At 37.7% G+C, this 26,798-nt stretch overlaps 1 protein-coding gene across 2 annotated transcripts in view; it reads left to right on the forward strand.

Moving 5' to 3' along the window:
- ASCC3 (activating signal cointegrator 1 complex subunit 3) overlaps nucleotides 1-26,798 on the forward strand; it is a 213,930-nt gene that overhangs the window by 163,355 nt on the left and 23,777 nt on the right. Inside the window, exon 36 of one of the 2 annotated variants that reach the window (XM_063311715.1) lies at nucleotides 22,081-22,305. In XM_063311715.1, coding sequence (XP_063167785.1) covers nucleotides 22,081-22,305 — 225 coding nt within the window. Of the gene's footprint in view, nucleotides 1-22,080; nucleotides 22,306-26,798 lie in introns of those variants that run through there. The other variant, XM_063311724.1, reaches the window with a different exon arrangement.

Raw genomic sequence — 26,798 nt, forward strand, 5'->3', positions numbered from 1 at the left:
GAAGCTCTGGCGTGGGCTGGTCCATGAAGTCACAAAGAGTCGGAAGCGACTGAACGAATAAACAACAAAAATGAGTTGTGCATGGTCATAAAAATCTCTGCCTAGGGTATCCAGCACTCTTTTTTCCACACCTATGTCAGTTGCCTGCTCTGACTGTAGACTGATACTTGCTAACATTCTAGGCCCAGCTTCCCCAACTTGTTAGGTGTGGATGATGGGAGTATAATGCAACACATCTGGTTAGAAAAGGTTACCATAGAGTTCTGGCTGGTTTCCTTGCCTCCCAAGGTGTAAGTAAGCTCTCTTGTTTCTGAAGAAGACAAGTTGTTGATATGCATGCACTAGTACTGGGCAAAAGGAGAGAAGGACTATTTGGATGCCTAATTAAAACATAACTTCTCTTATCTTGCTCCAAAACCAGCCAAGAAAATTGGCAGAATGGGATACAGAAGGATATCTGGCTTAAGGCTGTTTTTCTACAGCTTTAAGAGTTGGGTTGCTAAATTTCTCTGAAAGGAAAGTGTTTTAGGGCACTAAAGGCCTCCAGGTTTTACAGGCCCTCCTGTAGCTCTTGGCTCCATACTATGAAACCCTTCAGTGCACATACCCTTCCCTTTGACTCTGTCCATGTGTGTGTTTCTCTCTTTACTAGTTCTTTGGTTTATTTTTCCCACAAGAGGGAGCTCACAGGGCCCTTCCTGCCTTTCCACAGCAGCTATGCAGATAAGACTTCATTTCCCTATTTTTTGCCATTCATTATCTAAAGGCTTGTAACCCACAAAGCAGCTTTTGAAATCCAGTTGCACTAATAAAATATCGAGGATGTTATCCTTGCTTTAAACATCTTACCTTAAGAATCAAACTTCGCTTAATTCTCTTGAGACATAACAGAAGGTACTATTAAAAGAAAGTTCAGTTCATCGTATTAGTCTTTTCTCTCAACTTTGTAGGTAACCAAGGGTTTTAATGATTTTACCACATAATTAAGCAGTGACATTTAAAAATATTATTTCAGATGAAGGCTTTTTTGGCTATAGAAAAAATATGGAAGGCCACTTTTATAGCTTATAACCATAGTAAAGAGAAAAGCAGATTAAAACACAGGATCATATGTATTGTCAAGAGAACAGACTTTTCTCAAGAACAAATGAATGAGAATGAGCAACTTTATTAACAGCACTGTTCAGCATTATATACAGCTTTGTCACAGGAGTTCAGTAAAGATACATTTTAAAATATCTAAATAGGTTGGGACAAATAAAGGAAGCAAACAAAGTATACTATAACTGTAATGACATAAATTTAAATATATATTTTTCCATTAAAAATACTTGAAATGAAGTCACTAAATGATAAAATTATTTTGAATTAAATGCTAACATGCTAGGTGAGTAAAGGATTTTATTACTAAACTACATTATATTAAAATACTGCTTTAATAAGCCACTAAATTATTATTAAAATGTTTCATGAAATTGGTAATTGATCTATCACTTTCTTACAGTTAAATGCCAATATTTAAAAATCATGTCAGTATAATATTCTACATCCAGTAACACTTAACTCATTTCATGGTTAGCTCCTCCTTATAACATTATGATAGACAAAATTTTGCTACGTGCCATATGATTTTAGATCCTTTATCTGCCAATAGATAATTTGCATAAGTATAATCTGGAATTATTGAGATTTATTGTATTAGGGGAGATATCAGAGATTTACTAATAATTGTTATATGATACAAAAGAACACTGGTCGTATATGTCTTTCTCATACGCTCTTCCTACATGGACAGAGCCTTCCATTCTGTGGAAGATTCTTCTAACTACCCTCCAAGGGTTGATCAACGGAATGTATTTAAGTGGGGTAAGGTGAATATGATGTTTTGTTTTTGTGCTCATTTCAGCTGCAGATATACTAAGATTGAGACTTGACAATCTTCCTTTCCTTCTCTGTACCTCTTGCGCATCTTCCCCATCTATTTGGGGAGGTCTCTCAGCTGTTCAATATGGATTTGGAGCAGGTTCAAAGGAAAATAGTTGAGACTGTTGGAAAACTGAAAGGGGTTGTTATCATTGGAAGACAGATACAGTTGGGCACAATCCTGAGCAGCAGAGAAGAGTCCAAATTGAGAAAGTCCTCTCCTTCTAATCCACTTGGTTTTTCCAGTCAGGTCTGGAGGGTTCAGGAGTAAAGCCCGTTTTGAGTGTACATCCCAAGACAGTATAAGAAAAGCTGTTGTCAAAATGTGCTGGATGTTTTCATTAGATGATTTCATCTCCCTTTTTACCTCCTTCCCCAGAGTCCAGAAAAAGATGGTGTCCAAATCCACATATTTCCCTTTTCATTCCAGAAAAAGGTGGCCGTTCAAACAGCATTTTAAATTCTCCTGATTTGAAAAAACAAGTTGAGGATTTGATTAGGGAGCAGTTTAAAGGGAAATGACAGTTTTATTTCCCTGTATTGAGACTGGATGTGAACCTGATAATGTAGTGATGATAAACCAAACAGCATTCTGCATCTCTGCTTACTTAGTGAATATGGAATGTTCCACGAAATAGAATTTATTTGATCAACAATTGCATTTCAGCTTAAGGATGTTCCCCTTTATCTGGAGCTGTAGTACAATGGCAATACAATGGAATGAATTTTCTTAACAGCTTGCAGTTGTATTAAGAAACATTTAAACTGACTTTGCAACCTGTATAACGGGTGCCTGTTCATTACTTTCTTAAGAAAAGTATTTTATGGTACAAGTATCATGCATCTACTTGCACTTCCAGCTTTGTCAGAGGAGTGGAAAAATGACTTTCTGTGCCATATTTACTTGAACATATATTTATAGATAGCTGTTCTTACTGAGAATTGATTGAATAATCAGAAGGGAACCAGTCAGATAAATGTGCAGGTTCTTGTTTAATTTTCTCTGCAGTCAGGTGGGAAAGAAGAAATATATCTGATAAGGCTGTGAAGTACTTTATATCTGAGTTTTGTTTTGTTTTGTTTTTTAATCCTTTGGAGCACTAGGGGACATGAATGGATCCCCATCTGCAACTCTTTAAAGCAGCCACCTCCTTTCCTGGTATCATGTTGCATAATCATGGGAAAGAGATGGTTGCTTTAAGAGTTGCAGAGAGGATCTGCATTCATGCCCCTATGCATGTCAACAGGCCTTTCTGACACTGAATCTGAAGCACTCTACAGCCCTAATACAAGACTCCTAAAATCAGAGTTGTCATGGGAATATAATCCCAGTAGCTGCCTGGTATAGGAACAAAACTTATCTGGAGGCTTTACCATAATGAATTTACAGGGTAAAACATCAGATGTGGCTTAGACGAAGTAAGTTAAAGCTCAATACATAGCTTAAAATAGGAAATGTAGCATCATAGTACCAATGTTACAGCTTGTAAATTAATGAAAGGTACTTTCAGCCACTATACAGGCAGGTTTTTCTGTGTAAAACCTTAGACTTGATATTATCTTAATAATGTGTCATAGTTTACTTGCATTCTTCTTAGCCAGTGAACCTGCCTCATTCCAGAAAGTTAAAGTCTCCTTTAAGTCCAGCAGACTTCTCTTTAAACTCCAGCAGTTACATAAATCACTATAATGGTCCTTTTTCCAATCTTTCCCAACCTGGCTCCCTCCCTATGTATTAGAAATTACCAGGTTGATAAAGGCTGTTGGTGTCTATATACCTAATAGTTGGGCATTCTAGAACTATGAATTCTGCTTAACTCTTCCTGTTGCAACTTAACTGATTTATGGCAGAATCTTTAGCAAGAATTTATAAATTAGCACCAGCACATGAATACAGTTGTTTTGATTTTCTGTAATGTACGTAAGTAGGTGAAATTGTTTTATGAGCTACAGTCATTTTTCTAGGACATAGTGGGATTCTGCATTTTTTCAGTGCATACATTCCATGGTTTGTGTGACCTCAGTTCTGAGCATCTCCCCAGACGTAAGTAATTCCTTCATTATTCCCTTACCACCGAAGTTCTAAAGCGAACTTTAAACTAAAACCACCTGTTGCTCTCAGCCTTTCCAACAAAGCACAGTCAGTAGGTAAATCAAGATGACAGTGCCCACCACTCATGGCTGACTAAGTATGCCATATCGTATTTTTTATGCAATGCAAAGATGGGAGAGAACAGGGAGAGGAGAACTAAGTTCAGAATAATGTACAACACACACACACACGGATAATCTTTTTATCATTCCTAGTGATCAAGGTCTATAAAAAGCATTAACATCGATATCTTTTCTCTTTGTCTATTATTATTACATTAATAGTGATAATGTTTAATACTTTATATTTTTAAAAAACTGGAAAAGAAAAATATAAGAAATATAGCATAATGGTTATTTTTTGGAATTTATTTCTAGTAATTCTATGCCATATTTCTTGGAAAAAATAGTTCACATAGAGAATTAGAACATGGATACAGTTTAAATGTTGATTCATTTAAGGAAGTTAGATTAAAAGAGAGGTGTAATAACATCCTACAGTCCAGCAAAGTTAAATATCTAATTTTAAAAAATAAAACTGAAACGTGTCAATGTAAGTAGTATAATATGAAGTTATTCTGATCTTGCCATTGAACAGCTGCAATAAGTTAATATGGTATCTGGACAATGTTGTACTAAGTTTAACACACAATTCTGTCCCCACCCTAAATAGCCTACATTCACATAAAAGCAACTTGATTAATAAATAAATAAAACTGAGCACACCCTCAGACATGCACACAATTTATTAGAACGGAATGCCTCTCTCAGTCCAGAAAATAGTGTCCACCATTTCATTATGGGGACAATCATTTGCAGAACAGGTTGAATACTATACTAATTTGATTATTTGGAGCACTTCACAGTTAGTGTTTTAACCTGAGATTTAGCCAAAAAAATAGGTGAACCCACAATCAAAGAATAGTTTGATTGTCGTGGCTTTTTGCTTTAATCTGTACACATCATCAATAAATCTGAAATCTGCATTTCATCTGGATGCATGAGTCAGAAACTTATTGAGTCAACTGTGTCAGAACTTTACAGGGGGGGCTCAACACTGATTAGAACCAGCCCTGAAGGAAGGAGAAGAATGAAGAACTAACACAAAACCATGTCCCCTACTCCAACCCCCTAAGCCAGTCTAGAAGGATATCATGATTGATGATATAAAAGCCACTGAAAAATCAAGGAGGCTCAAGGTAGATGCAGCACCCCATCCTGAGCCTACCTGAGATCATCCACAAGTGTGTTCAATTCCATTTTGGTACAATAATCTGACCTGAAATTCAACTGAAAAGTGTTTCAGGTACTACATTACTGGTAAAGAGTGTTTCTGCCTCAACTATCTGTAATACAGTAATAGAAAAGCATTTTTCTCTTGTGGTCCTTTGAGGGCCATACACAAATAGAGCCTATTGAAAATGCTGGCAGCTGGTCAGTCTTTGCCCTCAAATGTCTCTTGGGGAGTCTTACACGTCTCACTTACTGAGGCAGGACCTGCCCCTAGTTCCAAAAGAGTCTTTATTTTTGTTTTTCCACCAGGAAGACTGTGTGCCTCCATTCCTTTCAGCCACCACTCAAACAGTAATAGCCATTTGTTTCTCTTTGATCCACTTCTTTACCTTCCATGGTTGTCCTTCCATGCCCTCTTGAACATGCATTGTGCTATAATATAACATTGTATGTTTACTTATCACTTTATTTCCCTGTCTGATTGCTCATAGGAAAACACACACATCTAAATCATATTTTGCCATGAAGACTCTATCCATTTATCCTTTCCTGTTGTGTCTATTCAGCTGTACTACCAAAGCTATTCCGGGTACAGTCCTTACATGTCTTAAGGATTACTGACTACCACAACATACTCTACACAGGGCTGCCCTTGATGACTACTTGGAAGCGTCAGCTGGTCCAGAATTCAGCATGGGCAGTGATGGGCATGCTTCAGTGTGCCCATGTCACACCTGTTTCGTGAGCTGCACTAGTTGCCAGTTTGTTTCCAGGTGCAATTCAAGGTGCTGGTTGTTACCTATAAAATCCTTCATGGCATAGGCCCTAGTTATTTGAGGGACAGCCTGTCTCCCATAGTATCTGCCTGGCTGATTGAATCATGTCAGGGTTGGCATGCTCCTGATTCCTTTGATTAAACAATGCCATCTATCAGGACCCCTGAAGTGCACCTTCTCTGTAGCAGCACCTACCCTCTGGGATGAGGTTCCCTCCAAGATCTAGCAGTCCCTACCCTGCTGTTGTTTGGGAGGGCTCTGAAGACCTGGCTGTTCACCCAGGCCTTTGGCAAGAGTAAATGAAGTCTCCCTTTGGATTATGTGGGTGTATTTATTTTGTTTCCATCTGATTTTTGTCACTCTTTCCATTTTCACTCTTTGTTCATTGTACCTTATTTCAACATTTTTATCTATAACTGTCTAGTTGTTGGGAGTCAGGCAGCATATAATTTTAAATAACAACAACAACAACACATTTAAATAGTAGTTCAAATTTGGGTTGAGCAGAATACATAGACTATAAGAAGGAAGGGATGCAGTCCAAGATTTGTTACAAGAAATAGAAGTGCAAATATTGAAGTATGACTCTTTGAAGAAAATGGATGAAACTAAAGTCTTGATCTCTTAAGGGAAAAATGCAGTTGTTTACATGAAAAATATGTGAGTTACCTCTGCTGATACTTTTTCTGAGAATTTACCTCCCCAGTAAGTGTGTGTCAATATTATCACAAACAAGTCAAATGAGAAGTTACGCATTTTAGAAATTATCTACTTAATTTCTCCTGCATTGCACTCTGTTTGTAGTATTTGATCTGACATTCAGAATGTAAACAATGGATGAGCTATCCAGTCCATAAGGTGGAAGGAGGATGTTTGTAGTCTATATCTAACAGAGATATAAAACAGACAATTGCTGTTTAAAGTAATATGCTACTGTAGAAAATAGGGAATGGTTCTTAATTCTTTAGGATTCTTTTATGATTTAGTTAACTGGGTTCTAAAAGATGCTACTGTTGAATGCTATGTAAGCTATAAGAATGCATGTTCACCTTCTCTCACACAGAGCAGATGGATGCTTGACTGGCTGCTAATCCACAGCTGGAATGGTTTCAGCATTTTCCATGTTGCTGGGTTAGAGTGGTTTTCTAGTGGACTGAGAGGGCAGCGAGAGAGGGATATCATTATTCATCCGTATCCCAGTGGGATTGCTGCCAGGAGAGATTAATTTTTTCTCTTATGCTTGTAAAACAAGCTCAGGTGGAGTCTCTAATCCTCAGGGCACGGGTGGCAGATCAAGGAAGATGCTACAAAGCTAGTTAATTTTCAGATTCTAGGGGAAACAGAAGCTCTGTTAGATGTATAAATACATGATTGCAAATTTAAGTAGCTCAAATCCAAATGGGATCTTCCCAGACATCTGGTACTAAAAATCTCTATTTTTCTTTGTTTTCAATAGAACTTCTTGCAAGTTCGAATTGCAGGAAAAGTAGCTCTCTTCAGTTACCTTCCTCTTGGCAGATCTATTAGATATATTTTTCAAGTAGTAAATAGGAATGTAAGCTGAGTAGAAATACAGAGTGCACAGGTTTATTGAATGTGGGCAATGTGAGCTTTATTACAAAATTGCCAAGTTAAATTTTCCATTTTTCACTCTATTTCTTCCCTCTCCCCCAGTTCCCAAAATATGAGATAGCATTCATTTAAAATCCAGGGCTCAGCAACTTGAGCAAATTTCTACATCAAGTTAAACATTTAAGGATTTCTATTTGTTAGGATTTTTTTTCCTTTAAAGATAGAGCCATCAGCCAATATTTAACCAACTGTCAATATTCCTGCCATTATGGTCACCAAACTATAGACTGGTTTTAAATTACTGAGGTTTTGTAAAATGTAATAGCAAAAATATGTTTTTATCATTTGGGTTTACATAGTGGCTTCAAAGAGCAGCAGGACTGTAGCCCAGAGGGAGAGGGATCAGATGGATTAGCTATGGAGATGGTCACCCAAGTCTCAACCCAGAATCTGTATACCATAATCTGTGTGGATCCAGCCCCTTTTACCCCAGAAGTCTTACAAGATGAGAATTGGCTCAGTGACCCTGGAAGGCTAGTGTCGCTTAAGGGATTCCTGGCCAGAGTCCCTTAAGGCTCTCCACTGTTTAGATAGGAGGGGTAATCTTATCCAAGGGGATTAAAGCACCTTAGTTAACCCCAGACCCTGTGCAAACACATTGTTCACTTACATCTACACAATATCTTGCAATCCTAGCTAATACAACTCACTGTTCAAACCATTTGTGTCTCTTGTACAACATGGGCCCCACTTGTGGTCTGCACAGGACATTCTGCTAAAGCAACTGACAGAGAGGGAGGGAGGGAGAAACATGAGGGAACTCTGCTCATAACATTGGGCTTTCCTATCCCCTGACAAGGCACTTTGGAAATTCTTCATCATGGGATGGGGAAATAGGGAAAATTGTTCCACTCCTAGCAACTTTTCCTATTCAATTTATTCCATTTAGAAATTCTCCCATTCCTCTAGCTTTTGGGGATGCAAAGAAGCTCACTGGTAGTTTAAATGATAGCCATGCTGACTAGAAGGAGAAGGGTACTAAACTGAGGAAGATTGATTAGCAATCAGTAATAACTAGTTATTTGTTTCTGGGCAGCAGCTAAACAAATATTCAGGTATTTCCGTATGGTCATCAACTTGTATAAACCATACCAAAACAGTTGATTACAAAGATGTAGAATGTAAAACTTTTTTTATAAGAACTAGGCTTAAATCATAAACCTACTGATTACAGTATTTTAAGTGCTTCCTAACATTTTGTCAATGTATAAAAATATTGAAGTTGTGAAAACATTTGTCTATGTTATTTCACGCTTTTTTATATTATGGTCTTGCACATGCTGGGACATGTTTCCTTGTTTCAAGGAATGAGGCTTTGTTGGGTAATGAGGATTCCACAGCTACAGAATTTTTATACCATCTGTGCTGTGGTAAGCAACCTATGGACGACATCTCTGGCAATCCTTTGCAATTGGCTATGATGTCTGACGGGAATTAGTCTAAAGCATCTGTGAGATGCCAGAATTTCCTTCTCTCAGGTTATATACTTTCCCCCATGCTGAGCACTTTTAGGAAGGATCTAGGTTCCATAATACTTGTCTCCAGTATCAGTTAGGCAGAAATACACTGCTGTTGTTATGGAGAGTCAATATAGCAGACATGTAAAATCTCAGTGATTGCTTTGTGAGCAAGAAACGCCTTTCATAGATTATTATCCAGACACCATACCATACCATCATTGTGCAGATGTCAACCTATTTTATATGTGGTACAGTAAAAAGATTGCACCCCAGGCTTGAGGACTTTTGCTAATATTTCTGGAGAACATTATATTGTACATCAAGGCATGAGAAAGCACAACAGTGGTTAGTGAGATAATGGAACTTGCATGGATTTTGACTCTCTTGAAAGCATTTACATACATGTAAGAAATTAATATGGTACATTGCAGAGATTTTTTTGAAGACTTCGCTGGAGTTTCTAAAAAACTACAATAAATTATTTTTGGTCTTTCTTTTAGGCTGCATTCTTTTAAAGATTATACATGCTCTATTCTAAAATCTTTTTATATAAACAAGTTTTCCTTTTGTAAGCTTTATTACAGCAGTGAAACTAAGTTCTGTGAAACATTTATGAAAAGTGTTAGTTTAACTGCAAATCCTGCAGTTTTTGTTGTTGCAGTTGATTGTGAAATGCTAAAAATATCCGTTTCCTCTTCTTTCCCTCTCTACCCACTGAAGCAGTTTTCTAAAGCTATTTCAGTTGGGTGATCAGGGGTGCTACTGTAGAGATAAGCAATGGATTTTGCACATTCTGTTGTATGCTGCCTAGAGTCATTTGAAGAAGTAACATATAAATATGGTAAATAAATATACAAATTTGTACTGAAGGGTAATATTGACCCATTGTAGTGCTTGTTAAACCTTGACCATTTAAGCTTTTATCCCAGGGAATTCTGAAATTTTGATCAGTCTGCTTTACTTTTTACTGAGGCTGATCTTCTATTGCTCTTTTATACTGACTAAAGTTTTTCTGATGCCTTAGTAATTATGAATGCATCCATAGTTCACGGTATACATATGAGTAAAAAGAAGTAAAATTGGAAACTAAGCAACCTTTAACTTTGGGGTTCTTAACTAGCATGGGTGTTATTAGTCCTTGGTATACTTTGCTTCAGTATCAATGAATATGTATGTGCTCTCACTATGCATATTGTTAAAAATTTGATCTCCAGATATTCTTATGTGAGGGAGGCATCCATAAATATTTTTAAAAAATAAAAAAACTGCTTAAGTGATGGCAGTGTTTTAACATATAAAAGGAAACTGTCCTATGAATTCCTTTTTGTAAGCTCTAAAACAGTTCCTTACTTGAAAAAAAATGTCATCGTGATTTTTAGTCATTAAGCTGCTAAGCTATTGGAAGCCAGAAATCATGAACAAAATTGTGTTGACAGATATAAGCATTCCATGCTGTGTGCTGTTTTTTTTGTTGGAAAGGAAAACACGGCTACTACAAAGCTAATGACAGTATTAGATCTGTGCGCTTATGGGAGAAGAGCAAGTTTTGAAAACTAGAGCTGTTTGAGGAAGTGTCTTCTGTGATGGGTAGAAAAAGAAGAAATATAAGGTGGAGAGCAAATTAAGAAAATGATTAGATTTTATAGGCTTTTGGCTTATTAGGTGAGAAATATTCCATACACAGTTTGGCTAGATAAGAGTCTTTATTGCAAATAAAGTCCCAGAGTCCCTCTTTTGGAGGAGATGGGCGGCAATTTAATTTGAATAATAAATAAATAAATAAGAGTGAAGCCAAATGAAACAGTTTATTTCCCACTGCCATTCTAAACATGCAAGTTCCTCTTATACCCACAATGGTTCACAGTTGTATCCTCTTCTTCCCTTACTTCCCACAAATTAACCAGACTCTTTGTATGGCACTTAGTGGCCTTAAAACTGAGCAGGTATTGTTTACATAATGACAAAGTCTGGCCTGGGAACCACTGGTTCTCAGCTTACTTCTCACATCGACTTATTAATAGCATCTTGTCTGTATTTAATTTATTCTTGTTCACCCTCACGCAGCCCATTAGCAAATTTAGGCAACATTCACGGTACCAATTGCTTCCTTGGACCTGGATTATCATTTAAGTAGTAGTAGAGCACAATGCCATCACCATGCTGAGAGCTTCAAATTTCATACAGATATTGAACAGCATGGGGGATACTATACATCAGTAACCTAGACATTAAACAGTTACCCATCAACATTTTCTGAAAACCACCTGACATAAAAGACTAGAATAGTGCCACAAGGTCCAATCCTATCAATGATACAGAAGGATGCCATGTTCACTGTCATTCAGTTTCCATTATAGATATCCATGAAGGCAACCAAAGTAGTCTCATCATCAGTATCATTCAGATGTATTTAAAGATACAAAATCCCAAACAAGGAAGTGTTCCTTCAATAGACATCTCTAAAAAGTGGACATAGGGACTACATCCCATCTGCATGGAGGTATTGATCAGTAGCCTTAACTATTTGGCCATTCCCATCTTGGCCAGTTTAATTAGCCAACAAGGGAAGGAGCAATTAAGCAGGTGTCCCACTCTCATCACTCCATCCAACTTGTTCTTACCCTTGATATCTGCAAGCTGAAAAGAATCCTAAATAACAAAGAACAACCAGTTGCTGAAGTTACATGCTAAGACCTGCCCCAATCGGAACCCAAATTGAAGCAGATCCAATTGATCGTATCTGTCAGCAAAAAAAAAAGCATCCTAATGTGACTTGCCCATAATAAGCTATTAATTGTTACAGCTTCTCTTTATACTATCCTGGTAAAGGAAATCTGTCGTGGTATGGAAGTGCAACACTGGCCAGTTCTGTGCAGATACAGTGAAGGCTCTGCTATGGAATGGGACTTCAAATGGCTCTTCAGATTGGACTCATTCCTCACTCAAACTGATCCATTCCAAAAGTTCTTCCACTTGCACTCCAGTCGATTTCTCACCAACTTCATCACCCTCAATTAAACCAAGGAGCAAACTTAGTTCTAGAAGAGGAAAGAAAATACTTGGGAATACTAGTACTTACTGACCAGTTTATCCATGTATTCTACCAGTCATCCATGGTTTCAAATAATATAACTTACAGATAGTGAGGGAAACTCCCAAAAGGCATTCTGAAAAGCACCTATCTTTTTCTCAAACTCTACCTAAAATGTGGGGAAGGGGGTGCTGGTGGCAACAAGGTTCCAGAGTAACAGAGCTGCATTTCTGATAGATTAAGTTGAATTCATGCTTTGAGGGATGGTTTTGTGAATCTGACCAGCTGCTCTACTACTGATCTAGTATTAAAATGGAATATTGGGAAATATCGGTATTTGATAGTGGCTGCTAAGCAACCCTTGCTTGTGTCAGAGCCTGTGAGTGTCCATGGTATGTGGAACAATTGTAGACAATGAAGTGTAAGAGCAGATATGGCATGATAAAGGAGGCTCATGCTGTAATAGCTCAGGAGGAAAAGAATCAACATGTTTCCTCTTTGATTATGTCTATGGAAGACTGAGAAATGGAGGTCTCTAGAGCTGTAAGCCAGATAAGCAACTGGAGCTTTAGAACCTTTGAAGATCCATTATGATTATTTTGTATGAGTCTTTGCAGATTAAATTGTTCAGGTTTGTGAAGAACATGGGGTCATTTGGAACACTACCATATCTTAGTTGTTCCACATATATTAACGTCTGGCTCTATCAGTTTCATTGTTCATCCCTTAAGGAAGTGGATGAAGGTCTTTCATCTGTTAGCCCACCTCTTGCAGTTTTCACTGGAAGCTTTGGTTTATAAGAGCTTCCAATGACTTCCGCCTGCCAATGGTTTCTGAGATTTTTAACATTTTTAGGAAAGGCAGAGTTTTTCACCACCTTAAAGAAGCCAAGCATTTTCACAACTGTCATCCAATTTTCAGTCTCACTTGTGGAAAAGGCCCTGAGCTCTAGCTCTCAGTGGAAAACAAATTAGATAGATCCCCCTTTGAGTTGGGACCAGGCTTTGGCACAGAGATAGCCTTTGTCTCATTGATGAACATCTAGCAGTGGGAGATGATACTATTCACCACAATGTCATCTTGAAGTACTTGAGAGAATTGGGGGTTGGAAGCATTATTTTGTGATTGTCCTGCTCCGGTATCTCTGGACAGTGTCAGTGGCTGAAAAACTTCTACTTGGCCCCTTCAAAATTATTCTTGGGGTCCTGTAAGAGCCTTACTTCCGCTGCAGTTGTCAGCTCCGCCTAGGATATTTTTGAACAGTGGTCCCAGAAGTTAATTTTAAGAGTGTCTGCCTCTCTAGATACTGTGTTTAAAAGATGTTATGGAAGAGGAACAAGTTTTACCTGGCAAGATTGAGACTGATCTGAAAGTGGATTTAAAAATAACAGGCTACAAGAATGACATGAAAAAAGAAGTTACACTGGACATTAAAAAGAAACTGGCTGATGCCTTAATAATTAAAGGGGATATACAAATAACAAAGCAAGAGAGTGACCTGGATAATTTTCCTATTGGATTTACAAAAGAGGCTTGTTAAAGCTTTGAAGAATTTTGTGAGAAGGGACAAAGAAAAAAATGAAAAAAAAATCAAGTTCTGGGACATTATTTGAAGGGACTAAAGTTCAAGATTGTTAAAAGTAAAAGGAAGGAATATAAAGTTGGTTTATTTGATCAAGGTTAAAATAGATTCGTTGTTATCTCTGGTAACTCTTAATGGACTTTTGCTGATTAGGACGGAAACGATGAGGCTTTAAGGATTTCTTTATAGATAAGAGATGGGAAGAAGATATCATTTGTTGTATTTTAAGAGAAGATGATAAGTTACTAAAATTGTTTATACTTGTTGTAATGAATGGGGAAGTCATTTCTTTATATTTCCTTTCTTTTTCTTTACTATATTCTTATTTTTCCTTTCTTTATTCTTTATTCTTTTTTCTATTTTTTCTTTTATTTTTTAAATTTGTATTAGTTTTTATCTGTGTAATTGTAATTTTAATTAAATTACTATTTTAAAAAGAGTATGTTACCTACATTTTATTTAATATCTAAACCTCTGGGAAGACTCATGTATGAATTTGGAGCTAATTGCATTCGGTTCTCTGATGCTGCTCAGCTGTACTTTTCCTTTTGTACAAGCTTAGACTGAGATATGACTTCAGTTTGTAAAGGACTGGATTTTGGAAAACAGACTGCAGCTGAATTTGTACAAGATCAAGATGTTATTGATTCCAGGGGATGGACATCAGGGAAATATACCTGATCAGGACAGGCTTGCACTTTTCCTTAATTGTTATCTTCATAGCGTGGTGGTCCTCCTGAATCCAACGTAGTCACATAATATCAACAGGCGGATGGCCTTTTATAAGATTTATTCTATAAACCTATTGTACCCTTTCCTGGAGGAGAGAGATTTAGCATCTCTCAAACCGCACACTGTCGTATTCAAAGCCTTACCTTTCTTATTCCCAAATTACCTGCAGACAACCTCCTCTATATTTTATTATAAATTCTTAGGTCATTAATGTGTCAGTTTTTGCTGGCCTCACAATGGATATGCTTAACATCAACAGCTAATTCTGCTTCTTCTGCAACAGGGTCTAGATTATGAAATAACATAACTTGAATTGAGACCTGGCAGCTCCTTTTTATACTGTAGGGAGGAGATTAAAAAACTTATACTGACCTTGGATTTTTAGACTTAAAAAAAAAGACTTAATACCTTTTTTTACATTTTTAAGTTGCTGGATCTTAAGTGATCATTAATTTGAATTTTATTGGATGTTTGCAAACTGTCTGTAGCCATAAAATAGGAATGAATCTCAAATACTTTTTTTTTTAAGGTGTGGATTCAGATTTAAAAGACCTGTTCATATGTTATCTTGTCAGCTGCACACTCTCCTTTGCCATACTTCACATTGGAAGAAAATAATAAAAGAATGTCCTGCACTGAATGTGTTATTTCCCTAGCCATTTGATAGGTCACTGGAAATAATGGAGATTTAAAATAGGGGGTCAGAGAAATGTTACTTCCAGATAATGCATGACTGTTTCCCCGACATGCCTGGAAGGGAGAAGTGGGCTGAAACTATCATGCTTGATAGGCAATCAGATGAATTGGTACTGGTACATCATACTTTGACTGATCAGGCCAAACCCCCCCCCCCTTAAGTCACCCTGAAGGTACAAACAGAATTTTGCCATATGTATTCAAAGCAGGAAAAAACTCATGACATTCTCATTTGTCCCTTCAAACTATATAGCACATGTGTTTGTCCTCAGGTAAAGGCTGTCCTCAGTGTGTTTGTGTATCTGCCAGAACAAATAAAAATTCATTTGCATTTATAAAACTTTAAAAACTATGTATCCTATAAAACATAAAGCAAATCTTGTGGATTAGAAATAAACTTCTAGAAATAGAAAGCTGTATAAGAATAAGTAATACAAGAGTAAATTTAACTACAACTGTATTGTTAGGCGCCACTCTAATATAGGCATTTCCTTGTGCTTGGTTTGCTGCTTATAAATTTGGGGCTGGCTTAATTCCATCTGTTTGCTAGTAGGTATTTGTGAGGAGGGCTGGCTCGTACATTAGGCTTATACTTAATAAACTATCCAACTGTTGAATGCTGTATGTATACACATACATACACACTTGTATATATAAATCACAGTTTGTATCAGTAGTTTAAATGTCTTGGTGAAAGAAGCAAAATAAAAATGTGCATGTGTTTAATCTTATAGCTATAAAAAGTGAGTCTTAAAGTTGAGCAAATACGTTAAAGAAAATGCGCATAAAAGCAAATCATTGCAGGGCAAATATTTCACTAGCCTCAATGTATTTCTTAGCAGGTTTTGCCTTTTCTTTGGATCCAGAGAGCAGTGGGGTTATATTTTGTTCATATCTTAGTGAAGAAACATTTTAAATTTTATTTTCTGATAAAATAAACCTGAACGACTGTAGCAGGCCTTTTTCTTAGGACAGCCTTCATAACTTCTGTATTGATTTCATTTTTCCCATGTTTTCCTTAATCAGAGGACAAGATGAGGATTGGCTTGATAACAAGGATAAATGGACTTCTATCTCCAGGTTACAATAATTTCAGGGTTTTTTTTTCTATTCTACCTCTACCCAGCTGAATTTGATAGTAACTTGAAGAATGCTATATTGTCAAGACAGCTAAAAATGATTGGCATGTTAGAGTTTTAAAGTAAACATATTCTAATACGGATAATCTGACTTTTTCACAAACTACAGAAAACAGGTGTTCTGAGGTAGCAGTTTTGGTGGCAGTAGACCATAACATATGTTTGAGCGTACTTTTGTATCTACTTGTCTTTAGAAAATGAGATGGAGAAGCATTGAGATGCATATGTGAATGTTTTATTCTTATGTTAATGTATTTTGTTATGCTAAAAAGCATATTAAATATATGTGAGTGCTTTTAAAATAGTTTTATATAATTTACTTGATATTGTTCTGAGTTTTTTTCCCCTTAATATGCTTCATAAAGTGTTACAGGTTGAAAAACTAAAAAACAGATGTCTTAATGCATCACTAATTATGGGGTGACATCATCATCTCCATAATATAGAGATGGGATGGGATTGAATATCAGAGCCAGTATGGTGTGGTTGCTAAGGTGGCTAGAAACCAGGATAGTGTGAGTTCTAGTCCTCCCTTGGGCATAAAAGCAGGTTGGGTTGACTTTGGGCCAGTCATTCTCTTTCTGCTCAACCCAACTCACAGGTTTGTTCTTATGGGAAAAATAAGAGGCAGGGAAAAAAATACACACGCACATGCACATTTTTATTCAGTGTTGGGAATCTGAACTCAGGCTATTTAGATGATTTTATCTAAAGCAGTGTTTTTCAAACTTGGCGGCTTTAAGATGGGTGGACTTCAACTGGCTGGAGAATTCTGGAAGTTGAAGTCCACCCATCTTAATGTTCCTAAGGTTGAGAAACACTGATCTAAAGGGTTATTTAATTGTTACAGACATCCTTCCATCATATGTAAGTGTTGCCGATGGGTGCTAAACAGTTTTGATTACAAAACATTGTTTATAAAGCTATTTGTTTACTATTCCTGTTTATTCAGATTTCCATGGTGCTTCTAAAATCCTTCTTCAAACTTTTTATTTTCTATATTTCTAAAACCTGTTTTATTAATTCGTTTATTGCACAGAATTTCTAATCTGCCCCAATCCCAAAGGACTCTGGGTGGCTAAATACAAAATAGAATTAAAGCCAAAATAGAAACAATGCAAACACTAGACTAGGCTGGGGGGGGGAAAAACAATAATAATACAACACCATAATCTGTGATGGCCATCTATAATCAGCCGCAGATGAAGGCTGATTGGAACAACACTTTTTTAGTGTTTTCTAAAACTGGGTAATGTTAGCACTGCCCAGACCTCTGGAAATAGGTTGTTCCATAAGGAAGGGGCTACAATAGAGAAGGCCTGCCATTTGGTCCACATCCCATGAACCTCTCAAAGATGGGACCTTTCCAGATTCAGTTCTGACAAGGCATTGGCTGATGTATCTCAGTGCTGTGCCATTTACGGTTTCAAGGATCATAAGTAGCACTTTGAACTGGCCCTGGAAATTTACTGGTAGTCAATGAAGTAACTTTAAGATTGGTATTATTATACATTGGCAGAGTCTCGCTGCCAAACTTTAGAGCTGTTGTAGGTTCCAGGTCATCTCTGAGGCAGCCCCACATATAATACGTACGTATTACAATAGTCCAGCTGAGTGGTAATCAAGATGCAAGTTATTGTTGCCGAGCCATCATGATCCATGTAGGGTCACAACTGACACACTAGCCAAAGCGAGGTGAAAAGACCCCTATCCAAGGTTTCCAGCTGCTGCTTAAGCAGCAGCCTAGAGTTCAAGAGAACACCTAAATTTTAAATCATATCCATTGGTGTCGCTAGCTGCTGCTGCTGCTGTTGGGAGAGCATGAGCCCATCCACAGTAATTACCAGGACCAGTGTTCTCAGATTACTGTCTTTATGAACAAATAGCAGCTTGTCTTGGTAAGATTTAATCTGAGCTTGCTTTGCCCCATACAAATCCTCACAGCCTCCAGATACCTGTTCAGGACTTCCAAAGCATCTCCTATATTACCTACAGTAGTGATGTCTGGGCGAATTGATGATACTTCACATCAGTCTGATGGATAAATTATCTGAACAGTTCATGTAGATGTGAAAAAACATGGGAGAGAGCACTGAACTCTGTTTGACTAAAATAGAATACAGGAAAAGAAAGTGCAAGTTCTCTATGAAAAAGTGTTAGAAGATAAATTAATATTTCAGTGAAATATGAAATGAAAAGTGTATATAAAAGGATAGGAAAGCTGCCTGGACGAAGTGAGAAGAATTATGTTAGAGAGTACCACAGAAGTGTGGAAGTATGCTAATGACAAAGGATACTTGGTGGAATGCTGAAATGAAAGATGATGTGGATGAGAAAAAATGTGTATAAGAAAATGATTGCTGCATGGATACATATATACATACATATATATGTGCATCACCTTTTCTGTATTGTCAGAAAACTAAGCTGTGATGCTAAAGTTACATAACTTAGTAGTGCCTCAAATTCCACATTAAACAAGCTTCCCAGTGTAGTGTTGATAAAGAGGACAGTTGCATTTACAAGCTCAGGAAATGTGAGAGGCTGATTTGGTTTGGTTTAGTTTAAGACTCTTAGTGTTACAAATTAATCAGTTTGGCCTGAGAAGTCTACAACTCATTAACTTTAAGGGCTTTGCTATTTCTCATGGTTGAACTTAAGTTTTAACATAAATAAGGCTTTCTTTTGTCACCTGCATCATTCAAGCTATTCCACATCTCACAACTCAGTCCAATGTATATTTGCTTAGGAGTACTGCTGACTTTAATGACACTTGGTTCTTAGTTATTCTGCATCAGGTTGTGATTGTGCTGCATAATATTATTCAGGCTGACTAGAAGTTAGTTTCATTGTATAGAGGACTTAATGATTGCAGCCTTAAATTGCTATAAAATATGTTCCTGAAATACAGTATACTTGTTTCTGAATATACCTAGGAACTGGTATACAGTATAAATCTACATTGGACTAAAGTTAAGTATTTTTATGCTTAAAATAATTTGGATAAGAGAATAACATTGATGAAATAAAGAGGAGCTTACAAATAATATTAACTGAACAGTAATATTACTGTAATTCAAGCTATTATTTTCCCAAGCTCTTCTGATAGTAAACCACGTATTTTCAGACTTTTGGATTCTACCCCTCGGTATATCTGTTTTTGTGAATTTTCACTTTATATTGTATGTGACTGAAAATATTCTGCTTAACATTTGATTGATAGTAATTCAGAATCAGTTTTATTTAGGGATTTCATGGTAGGCCTCTACATTTTATTAGGGAGCAGTACAGTGTCCCTTGTAGCCATTGTTCTAATAATGGTAGAAACATCTCCTGAACAAAACAAATCTGTTTCATTATTCAGTTCTTTGGAGTCATTACCTTTGAATTGTTACATAAGGCAAGAGAAAACTGAGAACAAACATTTTCTTGAAAATCTTAATAACACAGGAGAGAGATTTGGAGTTGGAGTTGATTGTTAGGCAGAAGAGTAAATAAATGAATAAATAAATAAAAGTGCAAAGTGATGTATCTTTGAAACAGAATTGTATAGAAGTTTAAAAGGACCATCTTGTAATAGCCTAGAAATCAATAAATATGTTTCTCCATCACTTTGGGAGATCTGAATAGATTTAAATAAGCAAAACTTATAATTGCTAACAGTTATGAAAATCCCTCAGTCTAAGAACTGACTAGCCATTTACAATTTCAAATGCCGGATGATAACTGAAATATAGACAGACTCAATTCTACCTTAAGGCTGCATGATGTTACTTCATATTACCAATGTTACTTCCATTCTTGATGAGTTTGTAAAGGAATAATATTTTATGGCCTCATGTTACAGGTAACTGTCTTTCCCAGAAGTGCCACATAATATATTTTCGAAATTGTTGTTTGGTTACTAAATCCCAGTATAAGATTCTTTCACTTTGTAAAGAAGGGAGGGGAAAGGGTTGAGAGGAATCAGAATAAATATTTCTACCAGGGTAACCAATAACTGCTGGGGACTCTGAATACCCTTTTTCAGCTGCTTAACTTTTCTTCCTCATTATTTCCTTTGGACCAAAAGGAAACTCTGTAAAGGAATTGTATGCTGCTGTCAGAAAGGTTCCAAATCTATGTGATTTGGCACCTTACTTATCAGCAGATTAACATTTACAATCAGCTCTTGTTGAATTTCCGAATTAATTCAGCTTCTTACTGGCACTCAAGGTAAATGAAGGAACAGTTTATTTGACATTCAGTAATATTCTTATTGATGATTCCCCTTCTCCAATTTTGAACAGTTTTTTAAAGTGGTGCAGCAGGGCTTTTGTTTTTGTTTTACATAGACTGGCATTGTGTAATTGGTGGAACTTGCAGGGCAGAGTGAAGTTTGTGCTGAAAAGGGAAATGAACACAGAAAATGCTGAGTGAACAGCAAGGCCTCTTTGATTTGATTATGAAGGATGTTTCTTTATTCTGTCTGTCTTCGTACAATCTGAAAACAGTAGCAGGGGGTTACAAGCTGAGTTCATCATAGAGTTGTCAATCACTGCCATTTAACATTTGCAGTGGAAGATGTCTTTATTCAAGGACAGCTGGGCAAATCAGAAGCACAGATTTGCAGTTAGTAGCCTGTCCTGCCGATGCTAAACAAACAGGGACAGGGCAGACAGACCGGCCTGTCACATAAAAATATAATGGACTATGTTGACCTTGGTGCCCTACATTCAGTTTCGTTCCCAGATGCATAAAAGCTCCAGTGCTCATTCTCAATTTCCTTTAATTACTTACATGATGCAGATAAGAAAATGAACTTCACTTACAATCATCCATCACACACACGTAGGAAATGAAGTAGGCAAATGGTTTGAAACCAAAGGAGTATTTTGGAAGTAAATAAAATGGGTTGTTTAAGGGGGAGAAAGAAGCAGCATTTCTGTTTTCCAGAAATACCTGCTCAGCTGCAGCCCTTCTGCTGATCCCACCCCTTGGTCTATCTCATGGCTGTAGCTGCCAGGCCAAAAGAATCTCCTTGGTAAATATTCCTTAAAATATTTTTGAGAGATGTGGCTTAAATAAGAGTGAAACAAACATGCAGAATTCTGTAGGGCTTAAGATGGCACTGACCTTTTGGTTCAGAAAATAAATTACCACAGTTTTCACAAAAGATCTGGAAGAGACATCAAGGATTAGGTAGCAGTTGTCTGCCATATGTCTTTTTTAAAAAGAACACTGTTCAAAGCATATGACACTTTTAGAAGTTGCTTAGGTTTTATTTCTAGAGTTTTCTAAATTATTATTCCCAATTTTTTATCCTCTTGCCTTTGGGTTTTATCTATCATTTAAAAGGAATATTTTATTGTATAGTAACCATGTGCGCACAAGTAAGACTTATTACATTAATTCTCATATACAGCTTCCACACAGTGAATTTTAATTAATCTGGAATTGGCCAAATTTACAATTGAGAGAGCATTTTGTTCTGAAAGGCATTTGAACTTTTGCCAAAAAAAAAAAAATTACTATATTGTAAATGCAGTCCAGCCTTCCCCTAGTGCTACTTGTGCTTATGGATTAGCAATAAATCAGAAAGCTTTAGGGGCACTTGGGTAACTTTTTCCAATTTGTGCTTCCAACTGCGGCCCTTTATAGCTGCAGAGATCCCTATTTCTGGTAAGTGGCTTTATTGGGGGCTCTAGCAGCTCTTGGGTGAAATTTGCCAAAGCAAGCTTGTGGTTGTCTACAGCCCAGTTTTTTCCATTTTTTTATCATAATGCTCTTTTTTTTTCTTTTTGAGGATGCTGAAGAATACACAGACCTCCCGGTGCGGCACAATGAAGATCAAATGAACAGTGAACTGGCCAAACGTCTCCCCATTGAAGTCAATCCACATTCTTTTGACAGCTCACACACCAAATGTCATCTTCTGTTGCAAGCCCATTTCGAACGTGCGGTGCTGCCATGTCCAGATTATGTCACTGATACCAAGACAGTGTTAGACCAGTCAATCAGAATATGTCAGGTAAAATTTTTTTTATGCCTAATGGTCTAGTTTGGTATTAATGGCTGCCAGAATCTAGATTTGAAAATACACCTGAATTGTTCATGCTGATGATTATATCATAATGTAATTGCACATTTTTAATGCATAGTGTCTCACAGTCCTCATCTCATACATCCTCACATCAGTCATATGGGGTAGATAGGCCTTATTAACAATAGGCCTAGTTTATTCAATTAAAACAAATTGTTTGAACTGCAGTACTTTGGGCATATACATACAAGTTTATAAATGCTCAAAAACTACTTAACATCCCTCAGATAATGGCTACATGTCCTGTTCCGACTAAGACTCGACACAGGAAGCGGTGTTGAACTTTCTTTAATAATAGCAAGGTACACAATAAGTCAGAAGGCAAGTGGCCCATAAGCACACAGTTCAGTCATGGTGTGGGGTTTTCCCGCACAATGCTGGGCATGGCACGGAGAGGCAGTTCCACATGGTGGCAAGGCAGGCCCTGAGGTGAAGTCCAGTGCGAGGGCAGGGCAAGACTTGAAATCAGGGTCCGGCGCAGCAACAAGGCAAGGCTTAAAGTCAGGGTCTGGCGCAGCAGCAAGGCGAGGCTTGAAACCAAAGTCTGGCATGGCAGCAAGGCAAGGCTTGGAATCAGGGTCCGGTGTGGTGGCAAGGCAAGACTTGGATGTGAGGTCTGGCCCAGCAGCAAGGCAGGGCTTGGTTGTGAAGTCCGGCATGGCAGCAGGTCGACGCTCAGGTGTGTGGTCTGGCGCGGCAGCAAGGGGAGTCTCGGGTGCGATGTCTGGCACAGCAACAAGGCAAGGCTCCGGGGCAAGGTCCGGCACGGAGTCGCAATTCATGGCAGCAAGAGGCGTCAGGGTCAGGTTGCGTGAATGGTTGTCTCTGGCAACCTGTTCCCGCTTCTGGTGCCCTTTAAGTACTCAGTTTTCCTGCTGTTTTTGAGCAGGAGCCAGTCGTGCCTTTCTCTGCTTGGCCCGCTTCTCCATCCTTCTTTCATGTGCACTGATAGGTGGCGGTGAGCCTGTCCCCTGACTGTTTCCAATCGGCAGCTCATTGTCCAATTTGAATTTCACGCCCTCCACAGTTTTCCCACCTTTTCTATCAACAGCTCACACTCCTCCACCTCAGACTTGGCCTCCATCCTGACACTACAATCCAGTAATCACTAAAAATCATTTTAGTGCGTATCCATTTTATACATTACCACAGTATTGTAGATGTCAGTGCAATTTCTCACTGCCTGTTTCTGGCCAACATATATAATAATTTGCATAAAAGGTCAAAAGTTAAATAGGAATTTGATAAAGCTCTATTTTTTTTAATCCCGCATCATCATGTATGTTTATTATTCATTTCTTTACCATCAGAGTTGATAAGATAGCATCAGTTGTGGCATTTCAGTAAGCTGATCACATTGGTCAAGTACAATTCCCAAAACAGAAGCAATTTTTCTCATGCATTGTTTAACTTAATCTATAATTTCCTTTTTGCACAGAGAAAGTAGCATATAAGGGAGTCCTTGCTTAACAACCAGTTGTTTTAAGTTCAGACTTAACAGTATGACAGTGCTGGAAAAAATGACTTACAACCTGTCCTCATACTTATCATTGTTGCAGCATCCTCGCAGTCACATGATCGCGATCTGGCTGCTTAGCAACCGATTCGCATTTATGACTGTCACAGCATCCTGTGGTCACATGATTGCCATTTTCAACCTTCCCGGCCAGCTTCTGGCAAGCAAAATCAGTGGGGAAACCATGTGATTCACTTCACAACAGTGTGGTTCGCTTGACGCCTGTAGTGATTTGCTTAATGACCACTGCAAAAAGATTGTAAAATCGGGTCAGAGTCACTTAATGACCGCTTCACTTAGCAACCAAAATTCCAGTCCCAATTGTGGTCATCAAGCGAGGACTACCTGTATACAAATGAGACAGTGTTATGTTTATGTATTTATACTGGGACTGGTATATACATGGGGTTGTAATTTCTGTCTGTCTCCATCTACCTGTGGAGTTCAGATTCTCCTGCTCTCTACACATTCCCTGCAAGTATATTGGAGCTTTAAGTCGGAGGATAGTGGGGAAGTTTCTGCTACATGAGTAAAAGTCTCATGTAACATTGGACATAGCTCCTGCAATAGAATGAAATAGAAAAGGCTGTTTTTTTAAAAAAAAAAATACAAAAATAGTACCTTCCAGGTAGCTTGAGAATAAGACTGAATTTCATCAATACCGGGTTCTAAATATTATCACTGAGTATTTACATACCAGTAGTTCAACAAGATTTTTTTAAATGCTTGAAAGTTATTTCTAGCTATTTTAAGATAGCACGTTATTTATTAATAGAGTACAAGTATGATTCTAATTTGTCCCTATTTTGATTTAAGTGATATGTGAAAAACATTTGTTCTCTTTTCTTTCTAATCTTTACCATGGGTTCTTCAAACAGCTGTCATCCTGTTATCTGGAACACTCTATTGAATATATGTTGATTAAAGCAGTGATCTAAAATAGTAATACATTATATTTTCCATTCAGAGGATTATTGCTTCTTTTGCAGAATAATTTGACAGTTTGTTTTTTTATTTTTATTTATTCATTCATATTTATATGGCCGCCCATCTCACAGCGTACAATAAAAAACTATAAAACAGTAATATATAAACAGTTAACAGTTAACAAGGGGGCTACCCTTGAAGAGTATCCAGAAGCTTCAGCTGGTCCAGAATGCAGCTGTGCAGGCTATTCTTGGTGCCCCTAGATTGGCACATATAACACCTTTACTGCCTGAGCTGCACTGGGTGCCAGTTTGCTTCCGGGTTCAATTCAAGGTGTTGGTTATCACCTTTAAAGCCGTACATGGCAGGGAGCCAGGTTACCTGAGGGACCGTCTCATCCCCATCACATCGACCCGCCCCACCCAATCATGCAGAGAGGGCATGTTATGGACCCCGTCTGTAAGAGAATTTCGTTTAGTGGGGTCCAGGAGGTGGGCCTTCTCTGCAGTGGCCCCTGCCCTTTGGAACATCTTGCCCCAGGAGGTGAGGCAGGCCCCTTCACTCCTAACCTTCCGGAAGGCCCTAAAGACTTGGTTCTGCCGTCTCACTTGGGGCAGGAAGGTGGGTAGCCATTCTTGGGGGTGGCTCGTGCCTTAGAGCCCTTCCACCAGATTGGAATTTTTATAGCCACTTGGATTCTATATTTATTTATATTTTATATTTGTAACTTGTTTTTACTTTTTATGGGATTTTAACATTATTGTTATGGTATTAATTTTATTGTAAACTGCCCAGAGTCCCTCTTTTGGGGAAGATGGGCCATAACAAAATCTGAATAATAAATAAACGAACAAGTAAAACATATTAATATTATGATTCAAAGGCAAGAAGAGGGCAATACATATTAACAGCAATGGAGCCACCTCAACAACTCAGCATTCCCTTGGGACCCTCAGGCCTGATGACATAACCAAGTTTTGAGGGGCTTACAGAAAATTGTCTGCTTTGTGTTTAAATTATTATTTATTTATTTAATTTCTATCCTGCCTTTATTATTATTTTACAAATAACTCAAGGCGGCGAACATACCTAATACTCCTTCCTCCTCCTATTTTCCCCACGACAACAACCCTGTGAGGTGAGTTGGGCTGAGAGAGAGAGTGACTGGCCCAAGGTCACCCAGCCGGCTTTCATGCCTAAGGCAGGACTAGAACTCACGGTCTCCTGGTTTCTACAAGACTCCACTTTACTAGAAATGTTGATCAAATATTTCAGTACTTCCATGACATAAGGCTGCCCTTAATCTTTTGAGAAGTGTTTACCCTATATATGTTAAGCACATTTCAGCAGTGTACCTATACTTTGAGAGAACAGTATGGCCACATTTTGTTCTGCATCCATACCTAGCATTCTTACATCTGTTTTTTTATGTCAGAGCCTTCCATCTGTTTGCACACACAAACATTTAATTGGGCTTTTTGCTTGAGGAAAAGCAACTCTCTTAGTTCTGAAAGGTACTTGTACATGAAAATATTTATTCTGCTCCTGTTACCATATGCATGGACTTCAAATAATAGTACAGCTGTCTATTTGTGGTATTTTGTTTACTGGTATGGGACACAAATTTCTACCTGAATATACTATATCAAAACGAGAAGCTGCCCTTATCTTGTTATTGTAGCTTCATATAGTGGTGCTTAAACTTTTGTGAACTCTTTTGAATGTTCACTATTTCTGCATAAATATGACCTAAAACATGATCTGTTCTCCACACAAGTCCTAAAACTAGACAGAGAACCCAATTAATCAGATGAGTCAAAAACATTATACATGTGACCGCGACTTGCGACTTCCTGTCAGCTTCCCCATTGACTTTGCTTTTCAGAAGGTGTCTGTGAAGATTGCAAATGGCAATCACATGACTGCAGGATACTGCGACCATCCTAAATGTGTGCCAGTTGCCAAGGGCCTGAATTGC

Source organism: Candoia aspera, chromosome 1, assembly GCF_035149785.1.
Source record: "Candoia aspera isolate rCanAsp1 chromosome 1, rCanAsp1.hap2, whole genome shotgun sequence".
Taxonomy (NCBI): domain Eukaryota; kingdom Metazoa; phylum Chordata; class Lepidosauria; order Squamata; family Boidae; genus Candoia; species Candoia aspera.